Source organism: Ahaetulla prasina, chromosome 5 (genome assembly GCF_028640845.1).
Source record: "Ahaetulla prasina isolate Xishuangbanna chromosome 5, ASM2864084v1, whole genome shotgun sequence".
NCBI lineage: Eukaryota > Metazoa > Chordata > Lepidosauria > Squamata > Colubridae > Ahaetulla > Ahaetulla prasina.
In genome coordinates this window covers 93,257,408-93,282,783 of record NC_080543.1, presented here as the reverse complement: position 1 = coordinate 93,282,783, position 25,376 = coordinate 93,257,408, and the positions used below count along the sequence as shown (strand labels likewise).

Sequence of the window (25,376 nt, the reverse complement as noted above, 5' to 3'; positions counted from 1 at the left end):
TGGTTTCAATCATGGATGAAATGCTACTGGTTTGCTCCAGTTCGGGTGAACCGGTAGTGATAAAAATTACCAGTTCAGGTGAACCAGTAGTAAAAAAAATGCTTTAAAAAGTTAAAAAAAAGGGTTCCGACAATCACAGCTGTGCTGCGCAATCATCGGAACTTTTTTTTTACTTTTTAAAGCATTTTTTACTACCAGTTCGGTGGAATAGGTAGTAAAAAAATGCTTTAAAAAATGAAAAAAAGGTTCTAACGATCGCGTAGCACAGCTGATTGTCACCTCATACAACGAAATTAAATGCCATCTTTGGTGTACATTATAACTATAAAAATAAAACACAAACACACATCCTTCACATTCGATTGAATTGAAAACCTGATATTGCATTAGTATTGCACTATATAGTAGAATTCAGTATAGTTACTGCCCTGGGATAGAAGCTGTTTTTTAGCTTCTTGTCCTTGTTATTTAGCTATTGCTAAATATTATTATTATTTAGCCTTGTTGTTTAGCTATTTGTCCTTGTTTTTACTATCCTGTACCATCTGCCAGATGGTAATAGTTCAAAAAAAGGGTGCCCAGGATGAGATGGATCTTTTAAGAATGTTTTGAACTTTTGTAAGGCAGCAGGAGCTATGAAGCTCTTCCAAAGAGGGGAGGGGGCAACCAATGATCCTCTGGGCAATGACGTTAACCCTCTGAAGTGCTGTCCTATCTGCCACTGTGCAATTGGCCAACCACACACAGATGAAGTAAGTTAAAAATTGTACTCAGGAAGATGGGTGGTCCTTCAAATAACTGATGCTATGAGTTTTAAAGGTGATAACCAGCACCTTGAATTATATCTGGAAATCAGCAGATACCCAATGGAGTTCACCAAGCAGAATTATCAGGTGTCTTATTTTTTCTTCAATTTTGGGTGACTGAATTTAGAATTGCTATTTTTTTCCACAAATAAGCACCTTAAACCCCACATAAGAGCAACATACCTATTCTCCCCCCAGTCTTAACTGGGGGGGGAAACCCTCTAAGAGTCCCTATTTCACAAAACACTTTTGTTAACACACAACCACACTATCTGGGTCACCATTTTGGAGTTAATGGAACTCTGCCTATTTTCTTCAGGAAGTATTTAATATGAACCTTTGGAACAGGAATGCATTGGCAAAGCTATATGATATCATTACTCCTTTCCCATTAGGCTAAACAAGCAGCTCTAGTTGTGGCTTGGCTGTTTCAGCCAACTGGCATACCTCCAGACAATTTTACAATGCAATAACTTTGACATCAACAGTTGGGGAGCAAACACAAAACACAGTGTGTTTGAATCATTTTTTACTCAAGTTAACTTAATTTCATGTTTTCCACAGCACACTGAAACATAGCCTAACTACTTGGGCTGAGTTTACCTAATCCTAGGCCAAAATATGATCTATGGTTCATCAGGCCATGTGAATTCAACCATTGTCTTCCATATGAAATATGTTTCAGTGCATAGGAATTTGAATGGAAAGAAGCTTTTAGGGATGGTTTTGCATGTAAATACTGAAGAACTAAAACAGTAAACAACTAATTAGCTAGCATTTCAGTCCCACCACCACTTTCCCTCCACAAAAATGGTTTAGGACTTATGCAAGTATATATACAGTATAAGTAGTCCGTGACACACAACCACTCATTTAATGACTGCTCGAAGTTACAACCGCACTGAAAAAAATGACTTATGACCATTTTTCACATGACCATTACAGCATCCCCCTGGTCATGTGATCAAAATTCAGAAGCTTGGTAACTGGTTCATATTTATGATGGTTGCAGTGTCCCAAGGTCATGTGATCATCTTTTGCGATCTTTTGACAAGCACAGTCAATGGTGAAGCCAAATTCACTTAATAACCATGTTACTAATTTAGAGCTGCAGTGATTCACTTAACAATTGTGGCAAGAAATGTCATAAAATGGGGCAAAATTCACTTAACTATCTCAATTGTGGTCAGAAGTCAATTGTGGGCTCAATTGTGATCATAAGTCAAGAATTACCTGTATGCCATTTGCTTTTCCCAAGTGTTTAATTTTGCCCAATACATCTAGTTTATGTCCAAGAAATAAATCTCCGTAATTTGTAAAACCAGACTGGTTTTTTTCTGTTATTTTTTATTTACATCTGGTGAATAAATTTCATGTTCATGTTTCTAATATGAACTTTGATCTTAAATAATTAGATTTTGCACAGACAAAAAATAGTAGCAAGTGCCTAGGGCTATGATGGCGAACCTATGGCATGTATGCCAAAAGTGGCACACAGAGCCATGTTGCTTGGCACATCAGGCGACATCCGTTCCTTTTCTGAGTATCTGGCACGCATGCACGTGCGATGGTCAGCTGGCCTTTGTGCTTGCAGCAGTGCCATAAACCGGAAGACCTGGTCTGTGATCCAGGAATGGGGCTTCCTCGAACTTCAGAATTGGGAGTGTCCAGAAAGAAGTAAGACCAATGGGAATTCTCCCTTTGGCAACATCAGTCTCTAGGCAGAGTCTCCCTTGACTTCAACCACTGGAGGATAGAGTTCTGTGCAAAGAAGCCCAAATTGGTTATTCAAGCCAAGAGCCCTCCTCCCACTTTCTCCACTTCTCTCTCTCCCTGCAGAACTCTCTCTACTCCTTCAGGTGAAGTCCCAAAGGACTCTTCCCAGAGACCAATGATGCTCACGCAGGGAGAATTCTCATTGGTGCTGCCCCTCATTCTGGCCCCTCCCATCTCAAAAGTCCAAGATAAACACTTCCTTCCCCCAATGCAGAACTGCGGATTCCTCCTATGGGGCTGGAAGCATGGCTGGAAACACATGTGTGTAAGCATTCATGCCGTGAGCATGTGGGCTGCCAGCTGACTGGTATGTGCGCACAAGTGACAGTAACCGAAAGACTTGCTGGCCGGCGCACATACACTCACTGGAGACCAGAAGTACTTTGTCCGGTGCACGCATGCCCCCTGGCAGCTACTCTTCCGGGTTCCTGATGAGCGCACACACACAAAGCACACATAAAGTGCTCCCTTTTTGGCACTTGGTGCCACATGTGTGTGGTCCCTTTTCGGCATTCAGTGCTGAAAAGGTTCGCTATCACTTGCCTAAGGAAAGACAGTTAGCTGTTCCTAGTGAACAGAGCTGCATGCTTGTTTGCTTCCCATCTTTATTATTTTGATAACCTTCTGATTGCTTAAATACCTAGTACTCCTTTCTTCTGCTATTTTTTCCCACAAAAATCTTGTGAAATTTACATTATTGTGTCCGGATACATTTCTTTTGCAAATATGCTAAACAATTCTATAACAAAATTCCACTGAAACAGTCATTGTCAATTGCGGATACTCAACAATCAAGGATTAGTATCATACTTAAAAGAATAGAAAAGCCATTTAAAGCAGGGGTGATTTTTTTTTTTTTTTGCCTCTTAGAACTTTTATTTTTATTTATTTATTTTATTTTGCCACACAGTATATATAAGCATAAGCATGAAATAACTATACAATATATGAGCATATATATAAGTATGAGTATGTAATAACTATATTAATTGGATATAATGAAAGGAAATAATAGGACAGGAATGGTAGGCACGCTTGTGCTCTTATGCACGCCCCTTACAGACATCTTAGAAATGGGGTGAGGTCAATAGTAGAGTTTTTGGTTAAAGCTTTTGGGATTTTGGGAAGAGACTACAAAGTCAGGTAGTTTATTCCAGGCATTAACAACTCTGTTGCTGAAGTCATATTTTCTGCAATCAAGATTGGAGCAGTTAACATTAAGCTTAAATCTGTTGTGTGCTCGTGTATTGTTGCAATTGAAACTGAAATAGTCTTCGACAGGAAGGACATTGTAATAGATGATTCTATGAGTTAAACTCAGGTCATGTCGAAGGCGGCGTAGTTCTAAATTAAATAGTTCTAAATTCAGCCGGTTCTATCCGGCTCAGGCAAACTGGTAGCAGTGGCTGTGGGAGGCTCCGCCCACCCACAAAGACGTCATGATGTTGCCTTTTTTGCAACAATTTTAAGCCTCTAGGCATCACAGAAGGTTTTGCATATGTGACGCATGCAAAGCAGGCATGCGCACATTTGCGAACAGGTAGGGAAGGTAAGTTAATTTCACCCGATTTAAAGCAAGTACAAGCAGAATTTGGGACTCAAACTGTCTATGCTTAATACAGGTATGATACAGGTAGTCTTCAATTTACAATAGTTCATTTAATAACTGTTCAAAGTTACACCGGCCCTGAAAAAAGTGACTCATGACTATTGCAACATCCTCATGATTATGGGATCAAAATTTGGACACTTGGTAACTAGTTCATTATTTATGACAGTTGCACTATCCTGGGGTCAGGTGAGCAACTTTTGCAACCTTCTGATAAGCAAAGTCAACGGGGAAGCTAGATTCACTTAACCACCATGGTACTAACTTAACTGCTGTGATTCACTTAACCACTGTGGCAGGAAAGGTTGTAAAACGGGGCAAAAATCATTAAAAATGTTTTGCTTTGCCACAGAAATTGTGGGCTCACTTGTGGTCATAAATCGAGGACTACCTGTACCAAGCCCTGATGATGGAGCTTGAAGGCGGTATTACCGTAGAAGCGGAAAAAAACAACAACGTTGCAATTCCGAATCAACGCATAGGAACTCCAGCAGGAACGGCTCTAATCCCGGCTGCTTTTTGAATATGGCAAGGTTCGTTTTCCAGCACTAACCCCAGACTTAAGCTATAAAGCAAATTTTTGCGGAAAGGCCAGTCTACCCATGCAAAGAACAGGGCCAGATGATGCCTCGCATGATGCCTCGCATGATTAAAGCAAGTACAAGCAGAATTTGGGACTCAAACTGTCTATGCTTTCCCCGCTTTGAGGTACAGCGGGCTGAGGGAAGAGGGCGTTGCAGACCAGGCGCACCGCGCGGTGCCAAAGGAGACCCACGCCGTTTACTCCCACGCAGCCCTCCTTTGGGCGGGGGGGGGGCGGAGCAAACGGCACCGTGACTCTACCCGCGAGCGGGCAGCTTCCGCCAAACCGTTTGTTTTGTCGCTCCGCCTTTTCCGGCCGCGGTCGGTGCCAGAAGGAGGAAGACCGGCAAGAGGCGGGCGGGTTTACTGGCAGCGCCCAACGGAGGGCGATGCGCAGCCCCGGTGCTACCTGAGGGCGAATCTCCATGGCGACGGCGCGGCTTTGGGAAGGACCCTCGCCTTTCCCGTCCCCCGGTGACGGTGGTGGTCGTGGCGGAGGCGGTCGCTGTCCTCCTGCGGCTGCAGCGGCCGCGGCTCCTCTCGGAGCTCGCGGGATGTGAGGGCGAGGCGCTGCCGCGGCAGGGAACTTCCAGGTGATTCCTTCTTCCTCACTTACTTGCGGGAAAGAGAAGTCGCAATTCGGGAAAGAAGGTATTGGGCCGGCCTCCCTCGGTCCTGGATCCCCAGTTAATAATTGCTGCGCTTTGAGAAATGCGCGCGTAGGAGACGCGAGGGCAGAAGTTAGAAGCGGCTCTCGGTGAGGGCTGCGGGTAATTTAGACCAGGGGTCTCCAACCTTGGCAACTTTAAGCCTTGGCGGACTTCAACTCCCAGAATCCCCCAGCCAGCAAAGCTGGCTGGGGGATTCTGGGAGTTGAAGTCCGCCAAGGCTTAAAGTTGCCAAGGTTGGAGACCCCTGGTTTAGACGATGACAGGGGGCTTTTTTTTTTTTTTTAAAGGGAAACTACTAGCTTTATTCGATCTGGGCTTCTAAGTTCATACCTGAAGCTGTCCTCCTTTGGAATATCAGGAGGGTAATAGTTTGGGGGAAGTGGTTTCAGTCGCTTGATATATATCAGTAGACTCAAGCTACCTGGGCTTCAATTTTCTAGGTCGGTTGGAATTGAATTGCAGGTTGCCTTTTTTTTTTTTTTTTTTTGTGCTTCCTCTTTGGAGTGTGTCACATGGTGTGTTTTTTTACTGCTTTGTAAATATAGCGCTGTTGCAACATTGGGAAGGAACTAAAGGCCCTTGAACTGAATTTGGTTTACAATTTGTTTTCATCAGGATTCTTGAAATAATGTGGGTTGGTGGTACTATATGTTCCAAGATAAGGCATGATTTCATTTTTTTTAATCAGTTTCCTTTTCTTTTACTGCTGGCAAGGTGCACAGACTGTGAGATTCCTATCTTAATTTATATACCAAAGCTAGGAGGAAGGATACCAGCTAAAGGCTTACCTTAGAAAATAGTTGGAAATGCCAAACAGCCATACCAAGATAGGAAGCCAGGACCAGGCTGTATAGGCCTAGAGAGCTTTTAGGAGAGGATATGGACATCCAATCCATTGGTTGTAATAGGAATTAACCAATTGATCAAACTGCCTCTCTCGACATGACAGACGTCTAAGGGCATAAAAATGAGAGCTAGAATTTTCAGCCAGTTATGCTAGAGGACAATGTTAATTTTTATTTGATTGATGGTTAAATGGTGATTAGCAGGCTCATTTTACCTGTTGATTTCTCTGTACTTTTATATTTATAACATATGAAACCATTGGAATAAATTTATCTAGAACTTTAGAATGTATTTGCTTACTTGATTTATGCTCTGCCTTTTTAACCAGACAAACATTCATGGTAAATTGGATGTTGTTTGTATACTGAGCATATTTAATATTTTGTTAACCATTTGGGAGCATTTGTCTTGGACTTGAATGGGTGTTTGGAAACTTTGAGCATCTGAGGTTACACAAATTAAATTTAAACCAGATTAGTTGTAGAAATTGCTGATTTGCAATCCTCAAGCTCTAAAAACCAAATGCATAAATAGATATATATATTTTTACAGAACTATTGGTGAGATCTGATGAGACTGAATAAAATAATATTGGACTGGGTCAAAAAGTAGATTAGGATGCATTGATAAATTATTGTATCTGCAGAACATTGAGAAGTTTCTAAAATAAAATTGCCTCAGAATAACAGTTAAAGATTGCCTTTCCCCATATCATAGTGTAGCATTTAGAAATCAATACTGTGGGATGGTCACTGTGGGATTCCATGGAAGGAATGATGGAAAAACAATGCTGAATTTGGGAATCTGGGTAAATCACTAGGCATACCAACTTGATTACTGTTAGCTACAAGAAAAGCATAGATACTTTTGCCAGTTCTTAAACAATCAGTTCAATTATCTAACAGAAATTTATTTCTCAAAGATATTTGATAAACTCAGACTTTCTACTTCAAGCTTCCCTTGTAAATTTGCACAAGTATTTTTCATATATTACCTTATATTGTATTATTAATAATTCTATAGGTAGATTTTATATATTGCATAAAATCAACTATAAAATCAACTGTACATATGTGACATGTAAGACATTTCATATGAACAATAATCTTGTTATAGTGTAAAATTCTGTTATTATAAAATGAGATATCACTAGGAGGAGCAATTCATTACAGCCTGTTACATCTGTAATAGTCCCACAGTCCTTTAGTGATAATAGAGCTTATAAATAATATCACATGCCACTCATGAATTGCTTTCTGTAACTTTCTAACATACCCAGACAAAAGTTGCTTTGTTAAGATAAAGTTGAAAGTTGTAAGCACAAAATGCTGAGTTATTTTAGTATTCTTCATAGCGACACCAGGGAAACATTTCTATATATTTTCATGTAGCCACTGGCTTAAACTTTGCATTTGGATAAAAATTCTCTTAATAGAACACAATGATATAAACACAGTGTTTGCTTTAAAACTGCAAGATAACATGTTTTTTTAATAGTTCTTTCTATAATATGTTTCAAATAAAGTATATTCCTCACTTAATAATGATAATTGGGACTGGAATTTCTGTTGCTAAGCAATGTGTTTGTAAAGTGCAACATCACATGACCACATCGCTTAGTGATAGCAGTTCTGGCACTTGCGATCTTTAAGTGAGGACAATGCAGGTTGTCAAGCTAGGACCTCATATGATCTGTGACTTCTGATTTCCACTGACTTTTCTGATGACTTTACATGTGAGAAATCTGTAAGGAAAGTCTCATATCACAATCATGACCATGGGACGGTGTGACTGTCAGAAACCCAAGCCAGTTGTTTTATGCTTAAGTCATAAACAGGTGATCAGGTGGGCACTGCAATGGCCAGAACTTCAAAGATTGGTTCAGTGCCATCACAATCTTGAAAGGTCACTGAACAAATGATTTTAAACTAAGACCACCTATAGGGGGTTTATAGGAGTCAGTTTAATGCAGTGATTAAAGGTGCCAGGTTAGAACTCAGAAAACTATGAGTGCTAAGCCTGTGTTAGACAAAAAGACAGCTGGATGACCTTGGGCTAGTCCTGCTCTCTCAGCCCTAAGAAAAAGGCAGTGACAAATCACTTCTGAAATCTTGACAACAAAACAGCAAGGACTTGTTCAGACAATTCTGAGGGATCAATTGTGATTGATTGTACACATAAAGAAGAGGAATTACAAATGATACAAAAGTTTTAAGTGAGTTGTTACTCATGAAGAACCTGAACTGGAATGAATATTATTCATGTGATGGCCCCATCAGAATCTGGTTCAGTGAAGCAGAAGAAGCTAGAACCGAGATCATCTGACGAGGATGGAATGTCTCCCCAGGAACATCCAGGTGACCAGGGGCTGAGGACCAAGCATTCCCAGGCCCATGTGGCATTGGGAAAGTGGTTGACCAGATGAGGAGCCATCTCCTCCTGCACCTGAAAGTAGGGAAGGATCAGCTGCCAATGGTTAGTGCTGATGAAAGGCAACATCCCCTCTGACAAGGAACAGCTGCCTCCCGCACCCAATCTGCAGACACAGAGAGTTGGAGTAAAGGGAAGCACAGAGGAAGTCTGTGAGGCTGCTCATAAGGAAGCAGCCCTTCCCCTCCTCACAAAGAACATGTGACTTGGAATGTTTTGTCCAGACGCAGGGGGAACATTTGCTTTAGTGCACACTTCCCTGGCCCTCATAAGCCCTACTTTGTGGATTTTGGATTGCGATTCAGCCTTGTGCATTTCGGACCTTGCTGTGTGGACTCGGAACCTTGTTTGTGGACTTCTTTCATGCCTTGTGGATCGGCTCTGGTAACTATTGACCTAGTTTGTGGGACCAGGTGGCATTTACAGTTGGTGGCTCCTTCAGGCAAAATTGTGGTGGAGCTTTACTGGCTCCAGTGGAGGACCATCTGTCCTGATATAGCTGTGCAATAAAACAGACTTTATTGGTAACTGCATCTGCCAATAGGACCTAAGTCAGAACAATTTATCATTTTAGATTCACAATAGGTTATGTAAGCAGAGGGGAAAGTATCCTAGATTTTGGACTTACTCCTTTCAGTCTATCCAGCATGATAGCAGTTAATGATATCTGCATTTTCCAATAGTTAAATTAATATTTGGAGCAGGGAACCATAATTTTATGAGCTTCTAAGCACATCTTAAATCCTGACAGATACTTATAAAAAGGCTGAATACAGATAGTCCTTGACTTACAACTGGCTGCTTAGTGACCAAAGTTCCAGTGGATCTAGCTAGAGTACTTACAATCCAGATGTGAAGTTCCAACAGTTTTTCTTCCTCCTTAAAAAAGGAAAGCATGCATGAACACTAACAAACGCCAGACAGTTTCTCTTTACTGTCCTCATACATGTAGTGAAAGATACTTTATATTATTTGAGGGCAGATCTTAACATATGAAGCAGCCCTGTTCTCTCTCTCTGCAGTAACTCTGAATTTACTTCAGGCTAAGCAAACATTACTTGAAAGGCAGGAAATAAAAAAGGGATGTAAGGATACAATCTTGACAAACCAAAGTCTTACGAAGTCGAATGGTTGGACTCTAACCTTAGACAAAATGCTTTTTGTAACTATTGTTGGTGGCTGTTGAACTTTAGTCATAGATGACTGAAGTCCAAAGAAAAAGTATTCTTAGACATCATAAATGTAGAATGTTAATATTCTACCTTTATGATGTAGGCTGAATAAGAACGTTTAGGAAGATAATATTCCTCATAGGGCTTTTAAACAATAATGCTGATTACTAGTTTGTGTTTTGGGAGTACTTCAATACAGCTCATCATGAATGATGCAGTAGATTGCAATTAATATCATGGCCCATTCAGTCTCAGAGACCAAGACAATTTTGGAAGCCTGGTTTGAAAAAAACTTTCTTATTTGGAAATTGTTATATATGGAGTCATATTTAATATTTGTTTTTTAAACAAGGGTGAATATGTGTTATATTTGTTGTATTGCATATTGATGAAGTGCCATCAAGTAAAGTATATTGTAATTGGCCTACGGGGCCTGACTTGGTATACCTAGTGTTTACTTACATCTGTCTGTCTGTCTGTCTATATTTATATACTTGGATATAGAATATTGAATTACAGTAATAGTTTTATCTTGAAACATTGTCATATTCAGATAATACACATCTGAATTCAATATGAATAATAAGACTAAATGATAATTCCATGTCACCTTCATGTAGTCTTTTTATTGCCATAATCAATAACAATGCTGGCACATAACTAAACATCCATGTTTTTTGTACGGACCTATATGTGTACAGATGAGGTCTGTATAGCGCCATTTACACAGAAATGGCACTATACAAGAAAAACTCATGTTTTATATATTATAATTAATTTAAAATTTACACTGAATCAGGAAGTATGCTTTGCTCTGTATTGCTTACATGTCAATATTTGTAACAAGAAACACACTTCACATTGTCTATAGTAAAAGTTCAGCCATAAAAAACTGTAATAGTTTTTACTGTACTTTCCCATGTTCTGTATTAAAAGTTTGTTAATCATTAGCATTCCACTCTGTTCCAAACTAGTCTTAAAAAATAATAGATTCCTGTTTGGTATAGTGTGTCCCAAAAATTACTTGGGAAAGCTAGAGCTTTTACATACTTTTATCTAGCATGGGAAAAAGTTTCTGAACAGGAAGAATTGTGTGCAAAATTTAAAATATTATAAGGACCCATGCCAAATTTCATAGAAATCCATGCCCAGGCTTGTAAGTCACAAAGTTTTTAGTACCTTTTTTGTTTTAATGCTTGTGTTTTTGTTTGGGGACAATATATTAAAATTGGAAGCAAATTTGAATTATTTAATTAGACCTATTGTAGGAAATATGTTTTATTCGAAGAGAAGAAATGGCAGCAAGAAATGAGGATGTCTCTTCCTGAATATAGTTGAGTTAATTGTTTGATACAGTGAACAAAAAGAAAATAAACTCTTACTAATTAAGAAACAAGTAGCAGTATCACATAATCCAAACTTAAACTGTGTTTTAAATCCAATGTATTAAGGTTGGCCTTATGTTTTCTCATGGGAAATCTCATTTACAAGAGATTAGAGTGAGAATAGAACTCTTCTATTAATAAGAGAAGAAAGAGGGCACCTTTCATCTGATCCACAGAATAATGATTTGTTTGATCATGGAATCATAGATTTGGAAAGGACCCAAAAATTATTGAAGTCCAATCCTCTGTACTGCACCATTCTTGAGATAGAGAGATAGAGATATACTTGAAGTTATGTCCTGTTAGTTTTAGTCTTAACCTCAGAAGCAAGTGAAAATACATCAAAATTCTTTATAATTTGACAACCCTTGAGTATTTGAAGACTGCTGTCTCAAACTACCGTTCTGTAAGCTAAACAAATTAAGTCTTTCAACAGTTTCTCATAAGATTTGGTTTCCAGTCCTTTCACTTTCTTGGTAGCCCTTTTCTGAACTTGATCCAGTTGATCAATTAAAAAAAAAAATAGGGTGATTTCCAATGGGATAAATAAAAATGGAAGAATTGGGACTGCCAATCATCCTTTTATATATGGGATTGCTAAGAGTTGACACTGACTTAATGGCACCTATTCAATTAACCAGTACAATTTCACTAATTAGTTTTCTTAGAATAATTTATAACAAACTCCTAAAGCTCTTAAACAAAAATAGATCTGAAGTTTATCTTTGAGGTTTAATATATCTCAAGTCTAAGAAATGTTTATTTTATCAAATGCAGATAGCAATAGTGGACCTTTTAGGTATAGCTGGAATATTCACCAAGGGTGCAGCATGAATATGTGCATTATTAACTTTGCAAATTATATTAATTAACAAAGTCAGATAAATTACCTTCTGCCTTTTACTTGATAGAATCATACTTAAGAATGAGCAAATGATATAGTGTGCCTTTATGTTAATAGGAGCAAAAGTTTATACAAATTTGTACAAATTGAAACTTTGATAGATATCAGCCTTGCATGTAATTAGGGTACGTTAATTTCTAAGCACAACAAAGGAATCAGAATAAATTTAATTAGAATATAATTTATCCCATAGAAAATGTACAGTATTTCTTTCTTACTGAGTAGAAAACTTGAAACTTGATTGCCACAGAGACTTTACCGCCCAAACACTGTCTCCAAACACTGTGATTAACCAATCTGAATTGTGCACATTTCCAAATTATAACCTCCAAGATGTATTTGAAGCTAATATAATCCATAGTGACATGGTTTATGCATTGTGTTAACTCATTTGTTAAATTGATAAGCCAGGTACCCTGATTTAAAGCCTTCAGTAATGAAATTTATTTAACTTGCTAAATGAAATAATCCACATATTATGACCTAATACATTTTGTGAAATAAGCCTGGATTACTAAGATTTGTTTTTAGTGGGAATATTGAATACTTGAGTAAGAAGAACTTAGGTTTTCAGCATCAAAGTTACCAAAATTCTCTGTTAACAGATTAATTTTAAAATTTTAGTTGGTTCAGATTCTAAATATATTTTTAAAAATAACTGGATCAGAGAAGATGGATCATAGATGAGTGGGGGGAGTTGAAGGGCTCCTGGGGTCATAAGTGGAGTGGGCTGTCAAGCACCTGGATTTTGATCATGTGGCCACAGGGATACTGCAACAGCAATAACTTTGGGCACATGTCAGACTGTTAAGTCCATTTTTTCAACACCATAAATTTGAATGGTCGCTGAACAAATGATTACAAGTTGAGGATGACCTGTACAATGTTATGACTAAATTTCAAGACACAAGCCACAATATATGCAGTTCAGGGATTTTATTATTGGGGGTGGGGGATGGATACAAGGAGAATTTATTGCTCTTATCACTGTAAATAGTTTACAGAAGATATTACTATATATGACTTCGGCTCATATGCTATCTTAAAAAAATAGGGAGACTTATATACAACATAACTTGTGCCAAAGTTTAGTTTGGCATTTTTCTTTTTTAGCATCACCTCTCTGATTAATAATACGAAAGACAAATGGGCTGAAAAATGTCATCAAGGTAAGGTACTGCTCTTTATAAGAATATTGGTTTAATAAAAAATATTCAGGTGATGTAGTAATCTGCCCTTCTGAAGAGAATTGTGTGCCATTGTGTCTAATAAAATACTAAAAGTTGGGAAACTAGGGAAAAAAGTAGATGCTTGTAAAATAAGAAAATGCTTTCAGTTTCAAGAAATTGTTTCACTTTCTCTTAAACAATAATATTAATATTAACTACTGTTGAAACAGTACTGAAACTGTTCAGTACTGCTGAACTACTCTTGAATGTAGCCCATCAAACATTACACTGAAATGAAAAATTAAATAATACGTCAATTTTCCATTTTGAAAGGCATTGCAATAGGATAGTACTAATTTCCAAAGCAATATCATGTAATACTATTATGAAACATAGATAAATGCATGCATTCTCCGTATTGGTGGAAACAGCAGCCAGGCATGGGTTGTCCTCGTCTGTTCAGATTGGTAGACTTAGTCTGAATATTTGTTTAGTCCCACCCCTGTAGCCGGGTGCCCCCCCCCAAGCTTTTGATTTAGTCCCTCAGATTGGACAGACGTGTGGGAGCAACTCTCTTCTGATTCTGGTTGTTTTAAAATTCTTTTATTCCCTTTCTAATTTATGTGTGTGTGTCTGTGTTTGCATTTGGCCTTTCTACTGTTAGAGAGAGGCAGCTTTGTTGTTCTTGAATTTGGATTAGTTTAAAGTGCTTCAGCCTTTCTATCTTAATTTTATTTATGTATTATTTTCACTGTTGGAATTTGGAGGAGTCTAGCACTCCATTTGGGCTGGGGCTGGCAATATTAAAGTAAAAGAAAAAGAAGTGAAAATTCAATGGCTTTTTACTTTAATTCAGGCGCTTGAAGAGCTTTCGCGCTCTATTTGGGAGAGTCGGACGGCCATTTTGTTTGCTTTCCATGCCGATCAGAGCTTCATGCTCGGAAATTGAATACATCGCTTACAATTAATGTTCTGCGCCTTTTCTGAGCCTGCAGTTGCGGCCAACCTTTGAAAGCCGATTGCAGCTTGTACTTCAGAGCTTCGTGCTCCTTTTGGAGAACCACCTTTTTTGACAGTCAGATGGAGGAGTCCAGCGCTCCAATTTATGTCAGGCGCCATTTTGCCCACCATTGTGACTGAGAATTCCCCTTTAAAACGTCTGCTTGAAGCTTGGGATTCTGCAGCTTGATAGAGCTAAATATAATAATGGCTCGTGGACATTAAAGTTTTCTTTAGAATAAAAGAAAAAGTGAAAATTAGCCCTCTGCCTTAAATGCTGAGTTGTTTAAGAGAGCTGTACTGTTATTGTCTGGTGAATGTATTTATCCACGCACCACATGGTTTCCCTGATTGGAATACTATCTGGCACAGCCAGAGTGGCTTCATGTATGTGTGTGTGTGTGTAATTTATAGATAGATAGATAGATAGATAGATAGATAGATAGATAGATAGATAGATAGATAGATAGATAGATAGATAGATAGATAGATAGATAGATAGATATAGATATAGATATATTTTAAAAGGGGAAGAATGTTAATTATGTGATAATGCTATAACTTCTACAGTTAATCATGCATATATAATGGAATTAGCAAACAAAATAGGAACGTTTTTTCCCTAATGTATGATATGTAATATTCCACATTGGAATTGGGCTTGATTGTTACAGCAATATGCCTAAAGCTCAGAGCAAATCCAAACATGGCCGTAAGGCTACAGAAGCGGCAGCACCCAGGGTGGCTGGCAAGTCAGTCATGGAGGCTGGCTCTGGAACCATGTAATATTTGACCCCTCGACGTGAAACTTCTAGCAGTAAGGTTTCTCAGCCTCAATACAAGTCTCACAGTGCTTCTAAGTCTTCCAGCCGCAATGAGTAGCGTCGACATCAGGCATTGCAAAACATTTGTGACAAAGCCAGCAAACCTGTTTCTGCTGAGACAAGGGTCTTAGGGGAGCCCCTCACTCCAGTCGGATCTTCTTTGCTGGAGGCTGACGCGGGAGTTACTCCTGACCAGATTTTTTTGAGGGACTGTCCTGTGTTTATATCCACAGCCACATTGTGGGGACCAGCTGGTTCTCAGGCTCCCCCTCCTACTGGAAATGAAACTTCTGAACAGGTTCAGGTTTCTGAGGAAGTCCTTTCTCAACGTGACAAACATGCTGATTCTGCTCAATGCCAAGAATTTGTCCTGCCAGATAATTTTCAACTTCTTATTGCTAGAGCTGTACAGCAATCGTTGACTGCTGGTTTTCATCAGATGTATAGGGATTCTGCTGGGATGTCTGTAATCTCTGAATCTACTGCGCAGGATCTTCAGGACAAGACTATGTCACAGGCGGATCCAGGTTTTCCTGCTCGTTCACAAGGCAGTTGCCATTCCTTTGAAGAGGGTGATCCTCAGGAGCCTGATCTTTCGGAGGATGAAGGAATTTCTCCAGACCAACCAGCATTTACTGGACTGTTTCCCCTGGCACTTTTCAAATCGTTATTCTTTAAGGCTTGTAATGCAGCTCAACTGGGTTCTTCATCTGCAGGAGAAGAGACATCCACTTCTTTGACGATCGTTTTCATCCTTATCTCAGCATCCCAATATTCGTAGATTCCTTAAAGGTGCCACTAACTTGTGTCCCCCTGTGCTACACAGATATCCTACCTGGGACTTGACTATTGTTTTAAATTCTCTTACGGAGGCTCTGTATGAGCCTTTGCGGTCTACCAGCCTTCGGCTTTTGACTTGTAAAGTCACCTTTCTGGTGGCTATTACTTCAGCTAGACGCATTTCAGAAATAGTGTCTCTTTCCATGCGAAGTGATCTCTGTGTGTTTCATTCTGATCGGGTGGTGCTTCGCCTGGACCCTTCCTTCATTCCTAAAATCAATTCTCCATTTCATTGACTGCAGGAATTAGTTTTGCCAGATTTTTGTCCAAATCCAGTCCACTCGTTGGAGCGCCGTTGGCACACCTTAAGCAAACAGCAGGGTTACGCCGCATGGAGGCACTGTTTGTTTCATTCATCTCAACTTCTTTAGGAACCAAGGTGACTTCAGCCACTATAGGCAGATGGCTTCGTCAGACAATTGCTAAGGCGTATGAGATCCGTTCCTTACCCAGACTGGCGCATTTGACTGCTCATTCTACTCATAGTGCGGCCACATCTGCAGCATGGGCTATGCAGGCATCATTGGTTGAGATCTGCAGGGCAGCGACTTGGACTTCTTCTCTGTTTATCAGGCATTATAAGGTGGACAAGAATGCTTCAGTGGAAGCTGCCTTTGGGCGTTGAGTGTTACAGAGGGTGCTGGCTAGTGATGAGTCATCTGACCACACTGCACCTGCTCATAATTAGGGACAGTGGCTTTGGTATGTCCCATGCCTGGCTGCTGTTTCCACCAATACAGAGAAGGGGTGTTGGCTTACCTGAGACGCACCTTCTCGTTCAGTGGAAACAGCAGCCAATCCCACCCTTGTTTGATCTGGTCTGCTCTGTTTTTTTGTTAATCTATTTTATTCTCCCACACGTCGAGTCTGTTTCTTCGTCTTTGCCAAAAGCTGGAGGGCACCCGGCTACAGGGGCGGGACTAAACAAATCTTCAGACTAAGTCCACCAATCTGAACAGACAAGGACAACCCATGCCTGGCTGCTGTTTCTACTGAACAAGAAGGTGCGTCTCAGGTAAGCCAATGTCCCGTCTATTTATCTATTGTTTTTTTTCAGGATATTTATAGTGCTTTCCTGGGTAGAAATGGTTGTTTAAAAAATATTTAGATAGATGATGTAGCAATTTTGCAAGAATGTTCTTGTTGACTTTTATGACTGATCAGTTAGCATGCAGCCAAAATGATCAGGAAGTTCAGTTTTCACTTCCTTTTAGAGGATCTTTATAATCACACCCTTCTCTGTTTCTCTGTTGAAGAATTACTGTGGTCGCAGTTGGAATTTCAGAGGTTGGTATTGCCTTTAAGGATGTATTATTATTATTATATTGCCTTTAAAAGGTCACTGGAAGTTTGGATTTTTATAATCTTTCTTTTTTAGACCATTACTACTGTCTGAGTACTTTTGATCACTTGTATTAAGAATCCCAAAACCTTTTCAGAACTTTTGATTAAGTTTTGATTAAGATTTAATCTTTTCCTCACATTCTGTTTCCTATCAAAACCTTTGATTAATTGAATATTACCACATTTATTACAATGTTCATTTCATTTATTGTATTTTTATTTTGGTATATCATTTCATTGTATAAAATTCCACTATTTTTCATTCACTTTTCATTGTATTGTGTTATATAAATCAATTTTAAATTGATTATCTTAGTGTAGTTCTGTTTTAGATGACCCAACTTGCTTGATAAATTGCAATATTTTTTGAAAACCGTCCTGAATGAAATGCAGAATTAATTGAATGCAAGAAACACAATTCTGAGCCCACAGTCAACATTTTCTGTAGGGGTGTACTCACTGACAGAATTTAGTAACTGACATTCACAAGAGGCACTTCTCACACAATTAGGATGTGGACATAATCCTATGGGTGAGGACATCTTGTGAATAACAAAAGTGTCTAATGTTTCTGAACAAAATTTTAGAAGAGACCTGAAACTTCTTCAACTTTCTTTGAGAGATTTTTATGCGCCATTTCTGTGTTTGCAGTTTTGAACAAGTGGGACTAACTGTCCTATTGGTTGGGAAAATTAATTCCTTAACGGAATAAATGTACACTATGCAGCAATTTGAAAACAGAGGATTATCAGGATCATATGAAGCAAATCAATGTTTTTACAGGAAAATTCATTCTTAATTGAAATGGATTGCCTGTGGGCCTACTTTTATTTGGAACTATGCCTTTCATTGGAAAAAAAAAGGCTTATTTACCACACTACATAATTGATCTCTATGTTGTGCTGGGTTATAACAACATATATTTGTTTTAGGTTCCAGATTGGCATCATCTTGCTTCCGCTATCAGCAGCAGCTTTGTACCTTGATCAATGTGACAGTTTGGAAAACTTTAGCAGCTGACGAAATGATTGAGAGTCGGGGAAAATATGATTTCTATATTGGGCTTGTGTTGGCAATGAGTTCCAGTCTTTTCATTGGAGGGAGTTTCATCCTAAAGAAAAAGGGTCTCCTTCGATTGGCAAGAAAAGGCTCCATGAGAGCAGGTAAAATTTTGAGGGTTTTTTAATTTTAAGTTTTTAATTAAATTTGCATCCTTATAAGCGATATAAGATTTTTTTCAGTATTACATAACATCAGTTTTTAAAGAGATATTCTTTGATTTCATGCAAAATTTAGTCTATAGGACAAAATTCCAAGTACTTATTTCAGTATTTTAAAGCTAGCTTTCAGTTGTATTTTCAACTTCTTCTAAAATCTCAAAATGTGATTTTGGTTTTCATGAAGCAAGAAAAGTTCCTGTTTCTTCATAAATGCTTTAATTATTAATGTGAGCGTCATTTTTAATATTGTGTAAATGATTGAAGGCTAAAGTGAGTAGGACAATAATACAGAGTTGGGGCCAAATTTTTCTGCTTTTTAAAAAGTTTTTGTGGGGAATTTAGGATATTCCCCCCCCCTATAAATTATGTTCTCTGTTTCAGAGTATGTATTATATATTTACAGTGTTTTCTATATCAAATTGCAGGAAGCTACGCAATATGTTGGGCAAATATGATTATAGCTGCTTTCTGGGGATACACAAGGTCCTGAGACCTTAGATTGCCAGCTTTGATCATAAATTGTGAATGAAAGGACTCACTACATCCTTGCTGACATGGTGGTTATTTTCACTCTAAAATGCATAGACACCTGCTTTTTCTAACATACAGGCCATTTGGCTTTCAATCATGCCTTTATCAATTGGACTTGATAGACACAGCTGTGGCTTTGAAACATCTTTAATAACCCTCAATAATACTGACTGGCCAGGAATTTTTAACAAGTAGATTGGCATTTTTACAAGAATTTGAACCTATACTTTTAAAGTATAGTAAGCTGTAATGGATCATAACATCCTTTTCTTTTTTAAAAAAATAGGACAAGGTGGCCATGCATACCTTAAAGAGTGGCTATGGTGGGCTGGACTTTTATCAAGTAAGTACCTGAAAAAACTAGAAATTGACTGTTAGCATAACCACTTATTCATACATTGTACTAAGTCTGGTGTAGTGGCTGAGGTATTGGCACAGAAACCAGAAGACTATGAGTTCTAAGTCTACTTTAGGCAGGGAAGATAGGTGGGTTATTTGAACCAATTATTATCTCACAGCCCAACCCACCTCAAAGGCTTCTTATTGTGGAGAAAATAAGAGGCAGAAGTATATATTAGGCATGCACACATTATGTATGTATGTGTGTATGAGCAGGATAAAAATATAATAATAACAATAGTAATACAGTGTCTAAAACAAACCAAAAAGTGATCTTAGAGTAGGAGCCAGCAATAACAATGTACTGAAAATCTTTATTTTCTGATATAAGACAAGCTTGATATTCCTTGTAGAATTTGAAATTTACCAAGATTTTTTGATTTAAATCAAAAATAGATCAGAAATTACAGTCTGGCATTCTTTTCAGTGAAATCCAAATACTTAATACAAGTAGTTATGACCTACTTGTATTAATTTATGACTATAATTGAGCGACTTATGAGCATAATTGAGCCCAAAATTTATGTTATTAAATGAGACATTTCTTAAGTGATGTTTGCCCCATTTTGCAACTTTTCTTGCCATAGTTGTTAAGTGAATCATTGCAGTTGATATGTTATTAACCTCTTTGTTAAGTGAATCTGGCTTCTCCATTGACTTTGCTTTTCAGAAAGTTGCAAAAGGGGATCACATGACCTTGGGACACAGCAATGGTCATAAGTATGAATGAATTGCCAAGCATCTGAATTTTGATCACATAATCATTGGGATGCTTCAAAGGTCGTAAATGTGAAAAATGGTCATATCATTTTTTTCAGTGCAGTTATAACTTGGAACAGTCACTAAATGAACTGTTGTAAGTGGAAGACTACCTATACTAGATAGGGAATGATCATATCCAAAATGGGCAAGATTTGGGCTGTTCATGTTTCCTTAATTCAAATATTACCTGTACTATCATATAGCCCTAAGAAAAACACAGCTACTTTAAGGAGTAGTCAGCAAATACCACAAGGGTGCCTGTGCTACATCCGTAGCAATGTTGTTAGCTTTGCATGTTTTTTCTTAATTGAGATGTGTGAGGTATGTGGCATTATTCAACTCCATCATCTCCTTGCAAAGCAGTATTTTCTATAGCTAGAAAGTAGAATATATGAAGAACTGTGGTGGCACAGTGGTTAGAATGCAGTATTGCAAGCTGCCCACAGCCAGGAGTTCAATCCTCACGGGCTTAAGGTTGACTCAGCCTTCCATCCTTCAGAGATTGGTAAAATGAGACTCAGATTTTTTGGGGAAATATGGTAGCATTGTAAATTGCTACACAGCAGTTTATCCAGAGAGGGCTGTAAAGCATGATGGGCAGTATATAAGTGCTATTGCTACTGTTAATTGTAAAAATAGGTAATAAAATGTGTTAATCATCTACCACAAACTATTCAGGTGCTGTTCTATATCTGCCTTCTTCTCTCCTTTACTTCCTAATTTAGTTTTATCTTTTCCAAGGATGAATTTACTTAAAATAGTAGGTATAGCAGTGAAAATTGTTCTTCAGTTTATCTCACCTCTTCCCTTCCCATGTCTTTTCCTCAGTGGGAGCTGGCGAAGTTGCTAACTTTGCTGCTTATGCATTTGCACCAGCTACATTAGTGACCCCATTGGGAGCTCTCAGTGTTCTTGTAAGGTAAGAAGGTAGTTTGGGGGTATCTGTAAATATCATCAAGAGATCTAGTTAAGCACTTGCTTTTAATGCTGGCAGAGAATTTGGTTTCTGAGTCTGGCTCAGTTGCTTTAAGTTTTGGTTTTTTGAATATGTCAATATAATTTTCTATCTTGATATCTTTACTACTGTCTGCCCTTCCTCCCACCCATTGCTTATAAAAAATCCACAACATAGATGATTTTAGAAATAAATCTTGGTATAGCATAACATAGATGATTTTAGAAAATTTTTTGGGTATAATCAAAATTTATCAGCAATTCAGTTTAATTTTCTGTGCATGAGAGTTTGCTTATGTGCTTTTACATTTAATATTTTGAATTGAAATTATATACAGGTAGTCCTTGATGTACGACCAGTCATATAGCAACCCTTCAAAGTTACAATAGATACCCACAAAACCTGAAGTTTCAGGACCCAGACCTGAAGTTACGTCTGCTATAACACCCCTGCGGTTGTTTGCCCTTGCAACCAACGACAGAGATGCTGCAATATGCTTGTCCCTCCCCCCCCCACATGCTGTCCCACCGAGTCCCCACAGGCACTAAGATTGCAACTCACCCTGAGGTTTTCTTTTCTCACTAGATGCTAGCCTTAGTTTCCCCAGCATGGGAGCATTTCTTCTCACTAGCACTAGTCTTAGCTCCCCCTCAGGAGAATTTCTTCTCCTTGCTAGGGTTAGTGTAACACCTAGTGCAGCTCACGCTGGGGGAACTAAAGCTAGCATCTAGTCAGGAAAGGAAAACAATTTGCCAGTGTTATTTTTCATTCAAAAAAAGTCAGACACTTGGGGGATTGTTCCACATGGAACAGCAATGTAGGGGCCTGTCCTTGTTCTCTACCCTACCTTGAGCTCTGGAAATCTTGGTCTTGTGGGGATGGGGGTGGTGACCCCAAAGGGTTGCAAGTGGAGCATGGGGTATCGGGGTGGGGGGAGACCTTGAGAGGTCCATGTCAGGTGGGCTTATGCCTGCACTGAGCCTTCCACTACTCAAGGCACCCTATGTTCCACAACAACTGGTACATTTGTTTTTAAAAAATGCATTGGGGAGATCAGGAATGAGGGTTATTAAGACAGATGGTTCACTTAACAATCATTATGGGCAGACTTCATTATAGTCATTACTTGAAGACCAACTGCACAGAATTTTCTCCTTGGATTAATCACGATCATTTTTATTTAAAAAATATCTAAAAGAATGAATTTAACTTTAAAGTGTCACAACCAGAAAGTCCTTGCTCACTTTCTCTTAAACTCTGTGAGTGCCTCAAAATCTCTGGAGGATTTAGAGACCTTCTAAAATTGGATTTTAAAGTATAAGATAGCACCTTCCTTTCTGTCCAAGGAATAAGTATTTCAATTTATTTTAAGTAAGGCTATTTCATAACAATTTATTTGGAATACATGCATTCTTCCCTTTTAACTTGACAGACCTTCAAATAACTTTCAATGTTTTAAAAATATGCAAACCCCCCAAACAGAAATTCTACTCTGTAACAATACAAACACATAATTGTTACTGTAGATTATGATTTAAGAACAATGCTTGATGTCTAATTTATATTTGTGTGTTTTAGTGCCATTCTTTCATCATACTTCTTAAACGAAAAACTTAATTTACATGGAAAAATTGGGTGTTTGTTAAGCATACTTGGTTCCACTGTGATGGTCATTCACGCACCTCAAGAAGAGGAAGTTGAAACGTTGAGTGAAATCTCCCACAAGTTAGGTGATCCAGGTGAGAGAAAGATTGATTACAAAGAATTCAAGGTGATACTTCTGTACTCAATTGAGGAATATAAACAGTGGGCCAAGATTTAGCCCTGCTGCGAGTGTCCCTTCACATTCCACTAGAGTTCTTCTGTGTGCAGTTTTTAATGTATTTAGTTGCATGTATCTAGCTGCTCCACAACTGGAGATCCTAATAAGACAGGATTACCAATGAGGCTTTTGAATGCTTTTAGTTGAACATACTTAACAGTGCTCATGTATACACTTCACTCAATACACAAGAATCTGAAGAGGCATTTGTGAAAGTTGAGAATGAGGTTGGAGTACATCTTCAACTCCATAGCTCATTTTAACCCTTGCCTGTGTGCTCTGAACACTTATGGAAGACTATTAAATGGTTTAATGCTGCAAAGTTTAAAGTTGTAAATAAATAGATTAGGCAGACAGTAATTATGACAGAGTTTATTGTAAGATTTCCTTTTTTTCTGGAGTCTCTGAACTATGAGAATGACTTTGATATTTAAGAATGATCTTCCAATTTTTACTAGGAGTCAACATAGGTTTAGTTGACAGAATTAACAAGGTCTTAGTTACTCCTCATGAAATATGTATTTTGAATGATGCAAATATGAAAATTGCATCATTAGTAAAGATCAGATAGGGCAAGGGTATTTTTCTATGCATTCCTATCTTTAACTCAGGGGTGGGCTACCTGAAACTTGTACATGACTCTCTCCCCACCCACATTATTTCATCGAATTTGGCAAAATGCATACATTTGGAGATGTGACAACATATTTAAAATATAGATATTAGATCTATACACATCTATTGCCCTCAACTTCCTCCTCTATCCCACCCACAACAAAAGAAAATATCGCCATTCTACAAAATATAACTTTTGGTCATATTGAGTTCCTGTCCTTCTTTAGCTAATCATACAACCTTTGACAAACTCCATATGTTTGTATGTTTTCAAAATGTGTAACTACTTAAAACGTGCAATTGCAGCATGCCATGTTTTTTTTTTTTAATATTTCAGGTTTTGTGGTCTTTGCAACACTTATTGTCATTGTATCCTTGATCATGATCTTTGTAGTGGGACCTCGACATGGGCAGACGAACATTCTTGTGTACATAACAATTTGCTCAGTCATTGGAGCTTTATCGGTATCCTGTGTAAAAGGTTTGGGCATTGCTATAAAGGAACTTTTTGCAGGAAAAGCTGTGCTGAAACATCCATTGGCCTGGATTCTGCTGCTAAGTCTTATTGCTTGTGTAAGCACACAGATTAACTATTTAAATCGGGCCCTGGACATATTCAACACTTCTATAGTGACACCAATCTATTATGTGTTCTTCACAACATCTGTTTTAACCTGTTCTGCAATCCTCTTCAAGGAATGGCAACACATGGCAGCTGATGACATTATTGGCACATTTAGTGGCTTTATCACCATAATTGTGGGGATATTTTTATTGCATGCCTTTAAGGATGTCAATTTTTCCCTATCAAATTTGCCTGTGATATTGCATAAAGATAACAAAGGAATAAATGGCTGCGTGCCAAGCACATATGAACTATTTAATCACGATGAAGAAAGTGCAACTCGTATAAGTGACCTACACTCCCCTGATGGAATATCTTCCAGGAGAAACGGAAATCTGTCAGCCTCCTAAAGAAAACAATCCTGTAACTTTTGTTTCATTGTGAAAAGCCAGTTTTACAGCATTTTTCAAACAGATATAAATAGTACTGTAGACAATCATTTTTTTAGGTTTGACTAGCTTGGTCGAAGAGCAGTGGTGGATTTTTATTTGCCTTACTCTTAATTTTAAAATACTAAAGAACCTCACTCTGTTATTTGCTTAACTTAGTATGAATATGTAAATATTCCGGTTTGGTTTAAGACTTCTTGCACTAATGACAATTTTAACAAATAAAATGCTTTATTTCTGATGAGGAAGTGATCTATTGGTCTTGCACACCTACAAAACTTTTGTGGTAATTTGGTGAATTATGCAGGGATTTGTTCTTATTATTAGACACTGTTACTCATCCATAAACAATGTATGTTTGGACAATTTATGATCATCTGCACCCAAATGTGCTAGATTCTAGATCTAGGAGATTTGCAGTTGCAACCAATGTGTTTTTATTTAATCGATGAACCAGACATTCCTGAGGAACAAGACTTAAGTGGTATCAGCTCACAAAGGTCATTACGTGGAAAAATGCTATTTTAAGAAAGTACATAGGTGTAAACCATGTTTGTATATATTAGCACACACCCGAAACACATACAAATAGTGGTTTCAAGTATTTAAAGTGCTTCATATTGAGATTATCCTGGCATAACAATTGGCAAATTTATTCATTCTGTTATTGAAAGTGGGATGAAAGAATAAAATAAACTTAC

At 38.2% G+C, this 25,376-nt stretch overlaps 1 protein-coding gene across 5 annotated transcripts; it reads left to right on the top strand.

Moving 5' to 3' along the window:
* Positions 1-5,090: 5,090 nt before the first annotated feature.
* Positions 5,091-24,917, top strand: NIPA2 (NIPA magnesium transporter 2). Of its 5 annotated transcripts, XM_058184937.1 has the most exons (7): positions 5,091-5,366; positions 13,295-13,350; positions 18,290-18,520; positions 19,395-19,451; positions 21,098-21,188; positions 22,803-22,963; positions 23,999-24,917. In XM_058184937.1, the coding sequence occupies exons 3-7, from the start codon at positions 18,382-18,384 to the stop codon at positions 24,634-24,636; spliced, it is 1,086 nt and encodes a 361-aa protein (XP_058040920.1). In that variant the 5' UTR covers positions 5,091-5,366; positions 13,295-13,350; positions 18,290-18,381; the 3' UTR covers positions 24,637-24,917. The 5 variants fall into 5 exon arrangements, with proteins under 5 accessions (XP_058040920.1, XP_058040917.1, XP_058040919.1 ...); XM_058184934.1 differs by lacking the exon at positions 13,295-13,350 and having other exon boundaries at positions 5,229-5,366; XM_058184936.1 differs by lacking the exons at positions 5,091-5,366; positions 13,295-13,350 and adding an exon at positions 9,084-9,104.
* Positions 24,918-25,376: the final 459 nt, after the last annotated feature.